This window comes from Taurulus bubalis, assembly GCF_910589615.1.
Source record: "Taurulus bubalis genome assembly, chromosome: 9".
Lineage (NCBI taxonomy): Eukaryota > Metazoa > Chordata > Actinopteri > Perciformes > Cottidae > Taurulus > Taurulus bubalis.
The window spans coordinates 12,517,630-12,534,706 of NC_136597.1; the positions used below are offsets into that span (position 1 = coordinate 12,517,630).

The window sequence follows — 17,077 nt, forward strand, 5'->3', positions numbered from 1 at the left end:
CAGATAGAGGTTTTCATAGAAAACCCCTGCAAGTAAGATTGTAGCAATCGTTGCCATCCGACCTTGAACCAATCAAAGTCATTTTATCATGTCAGTCTACACCAGATTTGTTTATATTGGCACTTTCATACCTCAGCGTATCTGCCCTCTTGTTTTGTTGTCTCTAAGATTGACACGCACGCTGGAAATCTCATTCTTCTTGTCTTTATCATCCTTAATTTGTCCCCAAAAAAAACAATTGTTCAATCATTGATAGGTTGTTGCTCCATCCAAAGAGGCCCTGAGTCAACAGACAGTCTCTCTGAAATAAACAAAACCTTTGCCATTGGCTACCGGCTGATTGTGGACTATCTGGTCTGTGTTTAAGAGCATGTGGTGAATGAGCTGGCAGCAATGGCCTCGAGAAAAAGGACGGACACACTGATTATATTAACAAGTTACATGTATAGCAGTCAAAGCTCTCACGAGCTATGATGGGGTTGATTTAAACCTGTTCTAAATACCTATCTTAATGTGGTTTAAAGAGAATGAGAAAAGATCAGTCTGTTGCCTTTCACTCTAGTGTTTAATAACAAAAATTACACACCATGGAGAGTGACATAATCGTGCTCATGTTCCGCAAGGACAGCACAAAGTCTATAACCTTGACGTTTTCATCAACAAATGCACAAAGCATCAACTTTAAGTGTTAAACATTTGAATATATGTGAATATTTCCCAATATAAAGACTCCCACTAACTGTCATCCTTTAATAAAGCGGCAATAGTTTTGGCCAGTCTGACACTGGAGAGGAATATCCTGTCCAGTAATTATCTTCTTGGTGAAAATGAAGCAGGCGGATAAAGACAGATAAGACAGAGGATGTTTACCACAGCGTGATGGGAAACAGAACAGTCTTTGGAATATTTAAAAATGCCTAATTTGAGCTTTCTAACATAAACAGACAGCAATAAGGACAGTCTATTCTGTCAAGTAGTTACAGAAGATAACAGTAATCGACAGGGCACATTGTTTCTTTATGAGGCTTTATAGTTAAGATTTAAATACAAAAAAAATGAGCTGGAGCGATAGAAACAAAGCAGCAAGAGGGAGAAGGCTCAAACATGTTCTGCTACTTCCTCTCATCTTTAAACACAGTTTCTTTCTTTATTTCAGTCGCGCTAACAACACAGCTAGATGGCAGTGTTGGTTGGTGGGTCAGTCAGTCCACCTCTTTGATCCAGACAATTATTGGATGGATTGCGATGACATTCATGGTTCCCATAGGAGGAGGCCTTCCGACTTTGGTGAGAAGCAGGTTGGCATTTCTAGTTTTGAGTGAAAGCAGTTGAGACAGACTGAAATCAAATGTGGTCCATGATAATCATGTTTGTCTCAAGAGAACAACATTTTTTGTGATCCTCATTTTCCATAGTAGCATCATCACTTCAAAATCTCAATTCATATACTGTACGATGAAATAGCAGCAAAACTGCATTGTAACAACATTTTCATCAGCTTCAACTTTTTGGTGCTAATTAGCAAATGTTAGCATGATAAATCAAGGCAATTAATGAACTTGGCCAACACTATACCTGCTAAAAATCAGCACGTTAGCATTATCATTTTGATTATATTGCCATTCAGCATTTAGATACTCCCCGCAGAGTTATTAGCATGACTGCAGACGCGAAGTCTTGTTTTCCATCATACACTGTGTGCAATTTGGTTATTAGTTCTCTCCGCCAGGCAAAAATCTGGGGGCAGATTATGCGTTAAATCGTGTGTGTGTGTGTGTGTGTGTGTGTGTGTGTGTGTGTGTGTGTGTGTGTGTGTGTGTGTGCGTGCGTACGCATTTCGGTCTTAAGTCACGCCCTCCCGCCACACATCGTATTTCTCACGCTGAAAAAAACTCTAGGCTATTTAATGTGCCGCAGCGCGCAAACATGACCTGGTCGCGCTGCCCTCACCATGGAGGAATCAAGCACGTCTCCCCCGAATCCCCTGCCAATCAATAAAAAGAGATGGGCGACACGAATAGCCAATCAGAAAAACGTATCTGTTGTATCTGGGTGAAATGTAATCCCGGCCGCACCCCCCCCCCCCCCTTCTTTAGCAGTAATGATAAACAGTGAGTGTAAATTCCCCATACTCTTTTAGGATTAAACATTACAGTACATTATTTTTAGAAACAAACTAGGTCTCTATTGATAAAACATTGATAAATTGCAAAAAAAAGACAAACACCAGGAGAATATATAGTTGCATTAAATGCATCATGGAGTAACGTCATCACTGAACTCACGATCCATTACGTCCCATTATGAGCTCAAAGCAGTATAAATAATGAAAATGATATAATCCTGGAAGAAGTGCATCACAAACAGATGGTGAACTAAGACCTGCTGCGTCCAGGGAGCGGGCTAAGCGGTGCAAAGTGCAATCATTCAGCAACAGCAAATACATACAAGCAAAAATAAATAAGGCTCATAACATTAACACTGCTGTCGAACTCATTATTACATTCCAAAAGCACATATCTTTTCATGTTGCATAGCTGACACAAAACATTTCAAAAACTGTTCAAAATAAGTTACATAAAGTTCAGTCAACGTTTGACGACACAGACAAAGTATGATCAATGCAATTTGCAGAAAAAGTCAGGTTTGAAAGTTGATCAGTGTTTTTCTGATGTTCTTTTAACACAGCACTAGTTGGTTCATACATGTTTGTCTGTGGTTTCCTTTCCATGATACGAAAAATACTAGTCGAAACTAAATTGTCAGTGTAGTTATATTGTTTAAATTCTGAGTATATCATGTATTTGTTTATATTTTAGTTTTCTCATTTTGCCTCAGTGGATTTCTAATAAAAACTATAATTGATTTTACTTTTTTGTGCCATGTTCCCTTATGATTTATGATATTCCAGGACATCACAGTTTAACTGGAGTATTGACCAAAAAGGAAAAATATCTTGAGGTACATATGATGTTGCTGCTCCTCGTCACTTTTCCAATGTTTCTTAAACTTTCCTCAGGTTTGTAATCAAACTTTAAGCCTCGACCAGACTTGAGTTTTTTGGAAGTCCTTTGCCCCTCAGGGTGTCTCACTGGTACCGGTCCTGGTAGTCGCCATTCCCAAAACGTTCCTCTTCCTCTTGCATAGTCACCCCTCCCTTCTTTTTCCAGCCCCATTTTCCACCAGAGTCTGTGGTTCCGTAACTCTTTTTGGGACCCTCTGTGCTCTCCATGTTGAGCTCTGATTCTTCAGCCAGCTCGTCCTCATCAATAATGCCGCGTTTATCCTCGCTGGTGCTCTCAGGGTCGGCCCAGTCCTGCTGTTCTCCAGAAGCAAAGATAGCGTAGAAAATGACCCCTGAGTAATGCACCATGGACGCAATAACAAAGACATTCTGCCACTCCAGACGAGTCTGTGGGGAGATGAATAGAGTGAATGAATTTCCTGCCTGAGGTAACGCTGGAAATCCACTGCCATACTCATGGCACGGCACCGGAAAAACTATCAACTACAACATGTATAATAAATTCTATAGGGCTATACATTATTAACAACAGCCATTGATAGGTGCAAAATTACATACAGTTATTCTGTGTTTGACTAAGAAGCAAACCTGCTGTGTTTTATATAAGCCATGAGGGAAAGGCCTCAGTGAAGGACACTGTTTCTGAGTTTCCTGTCATGTTTTATAGACTCCTAATTAAGAATAACATAATTTCATCAGAATATGACTTTGAAGGACTGAAATTAAGGCAAGTTAACAGGAAAATATCTGAGATAGACTAATCAATGTGCAACTGTTAAAATACATAAATGATAGGTAGGCTTTTGGCCTTGTAATGCTACCATCAGTGTTCCCTCTCAATGTTAATTCCACCCTCTGCATCTGTTACTGCACAAACACACCTGGAGACAATTGTTTCATTAGGAGCTGACATATGAATGTAGCACCGCAGGGTTGTCCTAGCCACTGCGGTTTTGCCTGTATTCTGCACTGCTATCTCAAATGTTTCTAATTACATATTAATGTCCTCTGACGCAGATGACGGTTCTGTTTTATTGCTCCTCGACCTCAGTTCTGCATTTAACACCGTAGACCATAACATCTTGATGGAGAGGCTGCGTGATTGGGTGGGCATATGTGGCACAGCGTTGGAGTGGTTTTCATCATAGAATGACACAAGTTTCTCTCTGGGAGAATTTGTGTATGGGTCTCCACTGTCTTGTGGGATACCACAGGGCTCGGTTCTGGGGCCTCTGTTATTTCTTTATACTTGTTACCTTTGGGAAAGATTATTAAAACTTAGAACATTGCTTATCATCTATGCAGATGATATCCAACTCCATATTTTCTTCAAACCCAGTGAGGCTTTCAGTTTAACTAGGCTCCTAGATTGTATCGATGCTATTAAAGGTTTGGAAGGCAAAACAATTGTTTACAACTGAATGATAAGACGGAGGTTCTGGTTATTGCACCTGATGATGCTGTTCCTATGATCATGCTTTCTTACCTCTTGTAATGTTTTGGCCCCTTGTTGTTGTTTTTCTACTCCTGTACAGCCCTTTGGCCCTTTATCACGGGCTGATTGTATCCTTTTCTGACGCATCTCTGGCAAGTTTGCATTAACGTTGTTTTTAGACTGTTGCGTTGTGTGACTGTATTGAATAAACTGTCCCTAACCTGATTTTTGTTAAGATTTTGTTAAGCAACTAACTTGTTGAATAAATTTCCATTCAGAGTCGACAGACTTCGCTCTGTTTTGTTACTCTCTGTGGGGAACCCATGTCAACCTGTTTATCTAGTTTTCCTGGGGGTTCGAACCCTAGATGGAGTTGTCTCCCGTTGAGGACCCAGTAACCTCTTTACTTTGCCTCGGTTACATAAGCAAAACTGTTACAAATCAACTTGTTATACCTTGTTTTTAGTCAGTGCTCCAACAATCAGAGGACACACCATTCCTGATAGCGTTCCCACCCCATTAGAAATGCCCATCAGGATGCTGGCATAGCGAGGCGCAATATCCAAATGATTGACATTAAAACCTGAAGACACAGAACACACAAAGAATATTTGATTAAGTGGGGCGTGACACCGTTACAAATACATTCTCCCAAAGTGCACATGGCTTCGATCCACTTGCACGTTTAGCTGTTGGATGCATTGAAAAGAAGCTATGAAATATTCAGAGGGAGTGCCTGTGGGAATGTTTGGCAAGCTAGTGCGTGTAAATGGTATCACACCAAGGTTTTAAAACAATCCTTCATAATCTAAAGGAGGACACAGAGAAAATGGCACAAAAGGAAAAAGCAACATCCTGAAATTGTCTACCAAAACCTTATGCTTTTAGGTTTAGTAGGATGCAAAACTAAGTCTTATATATCAGGAGAATCAAATTGTTTCTTTGGTGCAAATGTGGTGATACCTGAGATGGCAAATCCACTGAACCCTACAGCCAGAACTAGGAAGCTGATGGCAACCCCTCGAGTGTGAGAGAACCCGACCACCAACAGCAGCGTGGCCTCCATACCAAATCCTGTCAAAATACAGGACCAGAGAATGAGTCATTGGTTCATGTAAAACACTTTCAAATGCATTCCTCGGATCTGTAATAAATAACTGAGTTCATTGTCCTGCACAATACCTGCATCATTCTAAAAGGACCTTTGACACTCCCATATTTTAAATACTTATTAGGAGCGCAATGGAAATGGCTGATAGCAATATGGATTTTTTTTTTTTTAAAGACATCACTTTACTGTTCACAGTAGAAACAATTAACATGTTACTACTACTGCTGACTAATGGTTCAGGACCTTTATTGTGCACAGTAACGGTAAAACCAAAGAGTGTCCATTATAAAGATACAAAATTACAAAACATATTGCTTCTAGTTTACCACAACGTACCTCCACAGTTCATGATTTTCCTCACATTTGTGGTAGACATGATTTTGTTAATACGTAAGTAGTCAGCAAGCTGTCCTCCAATGGGAACTACTATTGTCATCACCATGTGGGGGACAGCGGACAGGATCCCCACCTGTTGGGACATGATACATTCAGGAGGCCATCATGTAAATCAGTCATAGTGTAGTCCTCTGTCTTTATTGATATTTGTCATTGCCCGTTGCATAGCTACAATGAAACTGAGGCCAACCTTGCTGATGGGGAAGCCAAAGACTTCCTCAAAATACGCCGGCTGGCTGATGAGAAGCAGGTAGAAGGTCCAGCTGCGGCAGAAGTTGGCCACGATGATGGCATAGACGGGCATGGAGGTAAAGAAACGACGCCACGGTGTCTTGAATTTCTGTGATTGGGAGACAGAAGCCAGTGTCTGTTGTTTATTGTGTGTGTGTGTGTGTGTGTGTGTGTGTGTGTGTGTGTGTGTGTGAGAGCATGTGTTACTCATGTTGTGGGGACGAAAATCTGTTTTACACGGTCCCATTGTGGGGACTTGCCTTCCTTTTTGGGATAACATAAATCATTACATTTAAGGGTGGAGACTTGGTTGAAGGTTAGGATTATGGTTCGGGTAAGTCTCCAGAAAATTAGTGTAAGTCAATGTCCTTCAAACTGATGGAAACACAACTGTGTTTGTTTATGTCTAAATTTCAGTGCAATCATGTTAAACAAAATTCACTACAATAACCTGATTCTGGCAGCATATTAGGAAAACATACCTCAGTCACACTCAGTTGACGCATTGTTTCGCCGATGGTGGTCTCGATGTACAACCTCTCCTCGTCTGTGATTGTGGGATGTTCAGCAGGACTTCCGTATGCCAGCAGCAGCCACATGACATACCATATGATCCCAAAAACACCTTTTCATGAAATAACAACAAATTAATGCATTCCTTTATACATATACACTTATAGATATTTATATTTGTATTGAAGGCTTTGTAAGGAACAGGATAGCCTGATTAAAACAAGCTCGACCTCCTCTGGACCACAAGAATTTTCATTATTAAAATGAAATGAACAAGGTATGAGTCACAGAGCCCAGATAGGAAAAATGCTAATTTACATCAATAAATCATGAGATTATATCACAGCAGAACCAGAGTAGATTTTTATTAAAACACATTTGGCAATGTTAATCATTTTAATCAAACACTAAAGCAATTCAGATAACGCTTAGTGTGCAAAGCATACAAAGTACAACCGCCAGAGCAGTAGCCCATTCAAGGATTACAAAACACTTTGCATGTCACTAAACTGACACCTTGTATATATATATATATATATATATATATATATATATATATATATATATATATATATATATATATATGTATATATATGTATATATGTATATACATATATATATATATATACATATATATGTATATATATATGTATATATATATATATATATATATATATATATATATATATATATATATATATATATATATATATTTATATATTTACTGGCTGAAAGTTAGATGAAGAGATCAACACATATGTCAAGTATAATTTATAACTACAGTTAGCTTAACACAAAAACTAGCCTGGTCCATCCTATAAAACTTAAACTACATTGCATTTTTAAACACCAGTCTTATCTGCAAGTATTTATACGGCGATGCTTCTCATACTCTCTGTAACATGGTGCAACCACTACAGTGTTATAGTGGAATGTCTCCTTTGGCCAGATGTCTTTATCTATAAAGAGAGCTAATGTGCTGCCCATTGAACAAAAAAAAAAAATTAAATTAAATTGAAGGAATCTTTTTAAGCCAATCAATCATGTAGTGAGGCGTTTCATGTCGTACTGCTGATAAGTGCAACGAAATGTACCACACACTGTGGACTCATGTTTTACATTTGATATTTTAAGCCCCTTTCAGGGACGGACATTGGAAACTAGCAGTAGCTATAAATGCTGTGATACATTGCAATGGAAAATTGTTGTGCCATTCTCAATATATATTGTATTTGTCCTCACTAAATAAATGCCATGTTTCCAGTCTTTATGCTAAGCTTTGCTAACGTGCTGCTGGCTGCAGCTGCATATTTATTGTACAGACATGAAAATGGTATTGATCTTCCCATCACAGTCTCTGCACTATCTTTGTCTTTATCTTTATATAAACATATTTATCTTATTGCTTGTTGTTGTTGATGCGATAAAGTGACTGAAGTGTTTGTTATGAGTTTTACCATAGATATAGAAGACCGAAGGCCATCCGACGTATTGAACGAGCACTCCAGCTAAAGGCATGGCGATCACTGCTCCGGCGTAGGATCCTGGGAACAAATTTCAGTGTCAAGGTATGATTACACAAGCAGTAACATTGGGACGGTTGTCTTTTGTTTAATATATTATACAACCGAAATGCTTAACTTTATGTAGTTACAGTGCAACAGCCTTCAGTTTCACACAAAAAACTACACCATATAGTGAAAATGCGTCCTAATAAAAACAACATCAAAGAAACACATTAGTTTCATTGAATAAATGCCATTCGTTGACACTGCCTATACAGAGCGGGTGTTTTAATGTGTTTTCTATTATCAGACGGATTCATGAACACTGTTGTTTTGAATAGAGCAGGGAGCATGAGAGTGCTTTTGGACGGAAAGCACTGTGACGCTTCATCTAGGTGAATGGAGGGAGAAGCTCCTTGTGAGTACGCAGGTGAGCCCGCGTTCATTTACAGACAATGTCAAGAGGGTTTTGATGTGTGGGTTGTCATGGTACCAGTTTAAAGTGCAATGTGGTTATTTTAATTCGGGAGAGACAACAGTATAAATCTGCAAAACAAAATGACCTCTCATGTTCCTTTATTGACCAGCCCCACTATGATTTATCGGGTTGTGTAAACTGGATTGGATCAATGAAAAGCTTTGTGTTGTGGTCAGTTTGGGAGTATAAACTAGAGGCATTGCTCACCACAGAATGAAGTTGTGGCCAGTCGACTCCGCTCAAGAGGTGGCGCCCATTTGGACCACATCCCATGACATGCTGGGTAGGTGACACCCTAGCAGGGAGTGGAAGATGTCAAAGGTCAAATATTGATCTAAGATGACACTTGGGATTCATCTGACAAAGAGGAAAGACTTTAAAATAATAGTCTAACATTTTGGGAAATAAACTGATTTGCTTTGTTGTTGAGAGCTAAATGAGATACATGTTTGATACATGGTTGATGATTGATCTTCTCATCTAACTCTCAACAAGAAATCAAATGAGCATATTTTATTATTTTTCTATAGTATTGCTTTATCAATTTCACTTGTTAGACCCCCACCGTGTGTTTTCTTACCTCCACTAAGCCCTGCAGGATGCGCACAAACATGACACAACCGTAGTGCACCCTCGCTGCTGATGGGATGAACATGTTGAGCACGGACGTCAGGAAAATGGCAGCCCCAAAAACCCTGTAGAAATACAGCAATGTCATTATATTGTGTGTGTGTGTGTGTGTGTGTGTGTGTGTGTGTGCGTGTGTGTGTGTGTGCGTGTGCGTGTGCGTGTGCGTCCACCTGAAGCACTTACAGACGTAAAGCCTTTTCTTATGAAAAAGGGATTTAATGTTAAAATACTATATTTTTTTATTTTAATTGATTAATTCCAATTAATTGCGAATGTAGCCAACCAAATACCAAAGTATTTTAGTCAGTGCACAGCTTGTTATGTGAAATGCATCATTTACTTGAGTTTAAATGGATCCGTTCTTTATAAGAAGTTCCTATTTCGTCAATAAATAGAACCAAACTGCAGAATACTATTCCATGAAAACTACTAATATTTGTAATATTCCTAATATCTGTCTGTAACAGGTAAAAAGACAACAACCACACAGTGTCTGAAAGCTGCTGTGGATGTCTCATATTGTCAGGCAGTATATCTCCAAATATCTGACGGTCAAAGCATCTCAGTCAGCCTTATAATGAGACAGATATCACGCCTCTGCCTTTCACACACTGAGATAAAGACATCCCATTCAGTCTGCAAGTTTCTGCTTCATCACCACCGTGCCGCTTATGTTTCATCGATTTTCTCCTTCACCTCATCCCCCCCTTCCTTCTTTTTTTCCAAAACAGTGTGTAAGTGACACTTGTAATATTCCAGTGGCTGGTGTTTCAGAAAGAAATCAGAGGCAGGATCTTTCATTATTAACTCTGTCAGTGGCGTGTCCTCTTTTCCTGTGAAGCTTTTATTACAGGACTGCTATCTGCTCTATCAGCACCGCTCACCACAGCGTACAGCTTTAACCCTTTAACCACGTACGCTCCCCCAAAACCTTTCTTATCCTATCTTTTTTTTTTGTGTCTTTCTTGTGGTCCTTTCTTAACATACGTGACACGGCTGCAGCGACCAGGACTTCACCCTCAACTCGTGGAAAAATGTCAAAAGACAAAAAATATAATCCTTCCAAGTGCATCACATCGAACAGCTTCTCTCTCACGGGCCACATCATCTGTTGTCTCTGCACTGTGTTTGGGCTGCCACCAATGATTATCTCCGTTATTGAAAAGAGAAAGGTTAAAAGTGGCTATCAGAAAACATCATCAAATTGCTTTTCTTTCCTAAAATCCAACTGATATTCAATCTTCAATAACATAAAACAGAGATTACAGTGTCACCGTGGAATTATTGATAGTCATGAAGTGCATGTCACCTGTTGGCAAACAGCTTGTTGGAGATGAAACCACCAGGGATTTGAGTGACAATGTAGCCCCAGAAGAAGGAGCCGTGGATCAGCCCCACTGTCTCTGGGTCCCAGTTAAACTGAGCTTGCTGGAGAGAGAGAGAGAGAAGAAAAAAAACCTTAACCACTAAATTGCATTAATTTGGTATAATCTACCTGGTTGCATCAGATACATCCCTTAAAGAGTTGATTGAAATTTTTAAACGCCAATCTAGTTTTCTTCTGTTCGGCCAGACTATTTTATGAGCAACAAGAAAATAGATACATGCTATACAAACTCCAGCAACGTCAATAGCCCATGGGTCCTGTCTGATTTGATTCAGATATATATACCTGAAGCACAGGAGTCCCATTGATATAGACGGTGTTGTTGTTCACCATCTCCACAATGGCCACACCGAGGTTGCAACGGATGCCAAAGGAGATGCAGAAGCCCAGGCCGCTGAGGATGGCGATGATGTAGCGCTTGGGCAGCCCGCCGCAGCTGCAGTCCAGCAGTGGGGCAGGTCGTGGAGCTGATGCCACCGGACGGCCATCCTCTGTCAGCTCAATGTTGTCCTCTTCTTCTACATTACTACCATCTATTTTCCTATGATGCAAATAGCAGCAAAATAAATCACAGTAAGAACATGTTCTTACTGTATTCTTCCATCCGCAATATATCAAAATGTTGGCTACCTAGAATCTCTGTTTTTTTTTAAGTTAAAATGGTCTACAGGTCGTCTCTGTAAGTTTGTAAAAACTGTGGCTACAGTAACATAAGTCTCTCTGCTCTCTTACAGAGGGCAGAAGGGGAAACCAAGACACAACTAAAAAGATCACAGCAGTGCTGTTATCAGGTTGCTTTCAGGTGCATCACTCTCCACACCTTTTTCACTACCCAGAATCCATCTCTGTCTCACTGTCTCCCCGATCCCATGAACTGCTTTCATCTGCTTGCAGCAGATTTCTACTGCAGTTAATTTCCAACAAGACAGAAAATAACTAGAAACTGGGATCCGCTTTTGATGTCAAGCACTTACATTTTCCCTTTTTTGTGTTTACAGTTGGAACACCTGTTGTGTCTTATAATATATATTACAAAAGATTACACTGCTATGGAAAACAGAGTATTTCATATTTATGTTTTGGTCATAAAATACAAAATGAATACACAGTCTAATAGCAGACCTGTTGTGGACATGCGTCATGTCATGAAACAATAGTTAATATTGTTGGCAGGTGTCTCACAGCTCCATCAAACATCCTGAACTGCATAAAAATACAAAAGCCCCATTTCAAATTCTTTCACCGTTAACGTAATGCAACCAGTCTCAAATGTATAAGTTGTAAGAAAGAAAAGAAAAAAAGAAAAACAACAAAGCAGGGTTAAAAGTCTGTTCGCTAATTGTTAGTCTGGTCACTAATTCCATAGATAAATGTGGCATATCATTTCCATTAACCGAAAAAGGCCAACACAACGTAAAGTAAGTTCTTATCCTCTATGGAAGTTTGATTCTCAAGGATGTTGTTTAATTTTTAAATAAATATCAAATGAGTCTATTTGGTTTAGCAGGATGACAAAAAAGTAACATATTGATAAATTATTATATATTATATATATATATATATTATATATATTGTTATAGGATACGTTTGTTCCTCAAAACTGGGATAGAATCCATCTGGAAATGTTATTATAGCAACAAGTCTGCCCAAACCTGCTAACGTGTAGGTTTATTGATCGTTAGCTGGATCATGACCAAGATGTTATATGTGAACCCCCACATATATATAATTTGTTATATATATATATATATATATATATATATATATATATATATATATATATATATATATATATATATATATATGTGCATAGTATAAAAATACAGTATGAACAAAAATATCTTACATTTCCATTTGACTGTAATGTCAGTCAAGGCATTCCTATTATACGTACATGACAAAAATACATGTACATTAACAATATATTTTTCCAGGAAATTGTCTACTTAGTCGTAATCTTCTTTACAGAATGGGGTCTCCAACACGCCACCCACATCTCTCTGTTAAGGTTGTATCAGATATGAAATATATATTAAGGTCTTAAAATAAAATCTGTGATTACATCACTGGCATTGCTAGCTGCAAGCAGAAGAATCAAATATGTATTTATCATCAGGATCTCTAAGAACACGCTGGGCTGGGACAAATGTTTCCCTCTTAGTTACATAGCAATATAAAAAATGAATCTCCACCATGAAAACAATAAGAGTGACATGCTCACTCCATGCAGTCCAACTACATCTAAAGAAGCTGTGGGGTGGATCAAGCACCCTGCACACACAGTCTTTATGCCTCCAGCCCACCTCTTTCCATAGAAAACCCTCTCACCTTTGCAGTTTTCCTAGAGAGTCCCCCACTGTGCTTTTTACTTCTTCCTTCCCAGGTTTAAGCACCCGTTCCTTCAAACCCGCTAACCCACCAAAAGGCATTTTTTCTCTGTGTCTTTGTTTTCTCTCCAACAAAATCTGAAGACAGTGTCTTGAAGCCTCACTAACACACTCTTCGGACAAAGAGAAAAATAAATCCCCTAGAACCTGTTCATCATCCTGAGTTTGCGGCACCAGGGCTTGGCTCCACCGTTCAGTGGTGCCACGGGTCCCTCAGAGGTAAGACAGACTTTTCCTCTCCACTTTTCTCTCGTGTGAGGATTCAGTGTCGAAGTGGAGTGAGAGATGATGTTGAAGTATTCCTCAATGTCCAAAGTACCATTCAGCCAGAGTTTCTGGAACTATTTTCATCTTCTGAAGATCCAATGTGAACAAAGTGTAGAATCCAGGCTTTAGTCTCTAGGCATGTGAGCCCCCTCTTGCCTGCAGCTGATCTGAATGAACTGCTTAGATCTCCTCTCCATCGCATAACGCATCCCTTCGTGGTGAGGAGGGGCAGGTGTAGCTGGTTTTACGAAACCCAGCCCCCTCGCTTAACACATCATCATCATCTCCCCAGCTCCACCCCTTCAGCTAGTTAGGTTCATCTGATAGCCCGAACGGTGAAATATGCATGAGCTTGACAAGCGGCATTGAGGAGAGACAGGAGAAGCTAGACTGCTGTGGTGTAAAATGGGAGCAGGTGAAACCCAAGATAGAGCCATCAGGTTCCAGGTTAAGACTCCCACTTTTCTATGAGGACTATTTTTCTGGGGGTGTGACATAGATCATAACCGCTGCCATGAGGCTGTATGGATTTAGAAACAACACCAATCTCTTCCTATTTGACACATTTTTCACAGTGAGTTTCCTTCATTCCAGATACTCAAATATGCAGCATTTAAGGGAGATTTTAAAGTTTAAACAGTAGAGTGGATGGTGAGGGCCTGAGCCCCAACAGTCTGAACTGAGAGCTCGATCCCTAGTGGACACTCTTTCAATAAGGAAGGTTCTTTGTGGCAGAAATATCACAGCTCCAGAAAACACGAATGTAAGTACCTTATGGCATCAGATACATCAGAAACTATTGAAATTAGATGTGTTTTCATCTCATATACTTAATCTATTTAACCAAGGAAGTCCCTTTAGACAAAAATCTATGTTTCAAGGGAGACCTGGCCAAAATACACACCATTACAAGGTTATATAAGTAAAAGTATGTACTTGTGCAAACTAAATATGTACGTTTTGAGGTGTGTATTTACCAGCCACGACAGCAACGCTGGTAATGCTCTGTGAGTCTGTGTCATCATGTTAAAATGTGGTCCTGGAGACACCTACTGTAGCAGGAACTACCACAGAGCTTAAATGTTTAAATTGCTGTCTGTCTTTCTTCTCATTTTTCACTTTACGTTGTCTGTTTGCTCTACCTTCCTGTCACTTTATGCATTACTTTTGCAAACAGAACAACACACACAAAAAATAAAAAATAATTGCTGTCTGTCTGTGGACAGCTGTCCACAGTCTATGGTGACCGCAATAGCATCGCAACCATGCAAGATGCAGTCACAAATTTGACAGACGTGGGGCTGAGATCAAAATGAAGGCAGAGTTTTTGAAGATGGGTGCTGGAAGAAGGTGGGTCAGAAGTGGGGAAAGAACCTTAGTGGCAGTGTGGCAAAAAGGCTCAGACATACATTACAATGGCAAACAGGAGCAAGAAACGGTGTAACCAAACACTTTCTGATAAAACGCTCAACTAAATGATATTCAAGTTGATAGCCTTCCTGTTTCTGTTTGACTCTACTACTTCCCTGCAATTGTAAGATTACCACAGTCATGTAATTACTGAAAGTGGAAAACAGTTTCTTCAAAGTAATCTAATGCCTTGTGATGCAACATTATTTCTGGATGTAATATCTGAACATGAAGCCAAGGACGCTTTGAACATAGTCCCCAGGTTTTTCCATTTCTGAGTGAGTCATGTCTACCATCTAGTGTTTGGAGGAGGAAGTAACAGATGTGATCATCAGGGGATTCTGCAGAGAGACACATAGATCAATACACTGTGTATAACCTCTACCATCTACCCACTGTGGAACTAAAACTAACATGGGAAGAGATTAGGATTCGGCAATTTGAGATGGAAGAGAAGGGCTAAACGCAATTACAGTTACTGCACCGGCACATCTGTTTTTATTCAGGGGGAGACCGGCTCAGGCAGGACTCACTTGACATTACATGAGAGCGGATGCCAAAGTTCATCCATCCAAGTGTAACTTGTTTTCCACACAAGTGGATTACCTCGGGCATGTCATCCTTGTTGAGGGGAGGATGCAGTGATAAGATGGAGGTATGTAGGTATTGATAGATTGCACCTACACGAGTTAGGTGTGTTGGTAACACTCCCAGCATGCACTGAGTGAGGCAATAGATTTATGGACATAAGTCTAATTGTATGTTGTCCTGCATTTTTTCTTGTTCTACATTTTGCTTCACAATATTTCCACACTTTCAACACTGTTAATTAGATATTACCAGTTTATTTTGTTAAACTACAAGTTATGCCAATTAATGATTGGTATTAGTGTATGACTTAAAAGTGATATTCAATTAAATTCAGTGTATTTTGTATAGCCCAAAACTACAAATACAAATTTGCCTCGGAGCGCTTTACAATCTGTACACATACGACATCCCTGTCCCAGGACCTGACATCGGTTCAGAAAAAACACCGCCAAATAAAGATAGTAATATGTCCTATGAGTGAGTTTAAGTATTGGGTTCACATTAAATGCTGAAATTATCATATTCCAGATAACTATTAATACCCCTGCCCCTTTCTGGGCTTATGAATTGTCATATCTATCATATCAATTATAGCTGAGGGGGGAGTTTGGGTAGTTTAGTTTTCAAGCTGTGGGACTCTGCTACTCCACTTTATCTTCCTCACACCACCATAAATGAATGAGTTTTTTGCCCTACCTGCCCCGAAAGTTAGGAACAACGTTGGCTGCTCTGGCACACTTAATGTGGACTGACCCGCTATTCTCATTCACAATAACACGCTACAATAATTAGTCAGCCTTTTCAACACAACTCAAACACCAACTAAAATAATTTCTAAAATAAAATAGTTATAATTTTGTCAGGAGTCAGCCCACTCTGCATGTTTCTGGAACTAGCAGCACGTAGCTTGGTGCTATCAGAAAAAGACAAATAGCAAAAAGGAAGACAATTCCACACAGATTCCAAATCTATTCACCTCATTCATTCCCTCTGCTGCAAAGCATCACCGAGATATGAACCAAAGAACACGGCAACATAAATCGCCGAGTCAGCAAATTTTTGAGAAAATAGCAAATAAAAGAAAAAATGCATTTCCCTCAGTAAATCCCCACTATTACAAGTTTATTGAACACCATAAGTCATATACAAGTGAAATATAAGGTTTGCTACATGAAAAAATTAAAATGTCACAGATGCGCGAAAATATGCGCTAATGTGCCCAAATGGAGATTTTGGAAACCTCGCCTGAATTCTTTTTGTACTTTACCTCTCTGACTTTGTTCTGCTTTACTTTTTCAAGTGAAAACATTGCAGAGAGACTGTTCACATATTGTGCTATGATTTGAGAGAGCCACAGGGCTTAGTGAAGCATCATTTCAAGGAGATAATCATCCTGAAAGTGCTTTTTTTTATAGGCGGACCTGAAACTTCTATTTTTTTCTGTGTTTCAATCTTTATTTACTCTTAGCCAGCAACATATATACTAATATTTACACATCTGACCAAAAGCTCACAAGGGTTGCCTTTATTATAACACCAAAATTATTCAAATAGCCCTTGTGGTTGCAGAGATACACCCTTTTTAGTTTGGGTATGCTATTTCGAGCTAAATCCTAAAAAAATGCCATAGAGCTTAACGGGTAATGAGGAACATCTGATGAAAATAAAACACTTTTTCAAAGTTACTCATATTGGTACTCAGTATCGGCAA

General features: G+C 39.3%; 1 protein-coding gene across 1 annotated transcript; it reads right to left on the bottom strand.

The window, feature by feature from the left end:
- Positions 1-3,088: 3,088 nt before the first annotated feature.
- Positions 3,089-13,140, bottom strand: slc17a8 (solute carrier family 17 member 8; the record flags this gene model as incomplete). Its single annotated transcript, XM_079223863.1, has 12 exons — positions 3,089-3,412; positions 4,916-5,043; positions 5,424-5,534; positions 5,908-6,040; positions 6,158-6,307; positions 6,681-6,823; positions 8,169-8,255; positions 8,902-8,989; positions 9,275-9,389; positions 10,634-10,752; positions 10,997-11,252; positions 13,040-13,140. 12 exons carry the CDS (start codon positions 13,138-13,140, stop codon positions 3,089-3,091), a joined length of 1,755 nt encoding a protein of 584 aa, XP_079079989.1.
- Positions 13,141-17,077: the final 3,937 nt, after the last annotated feature.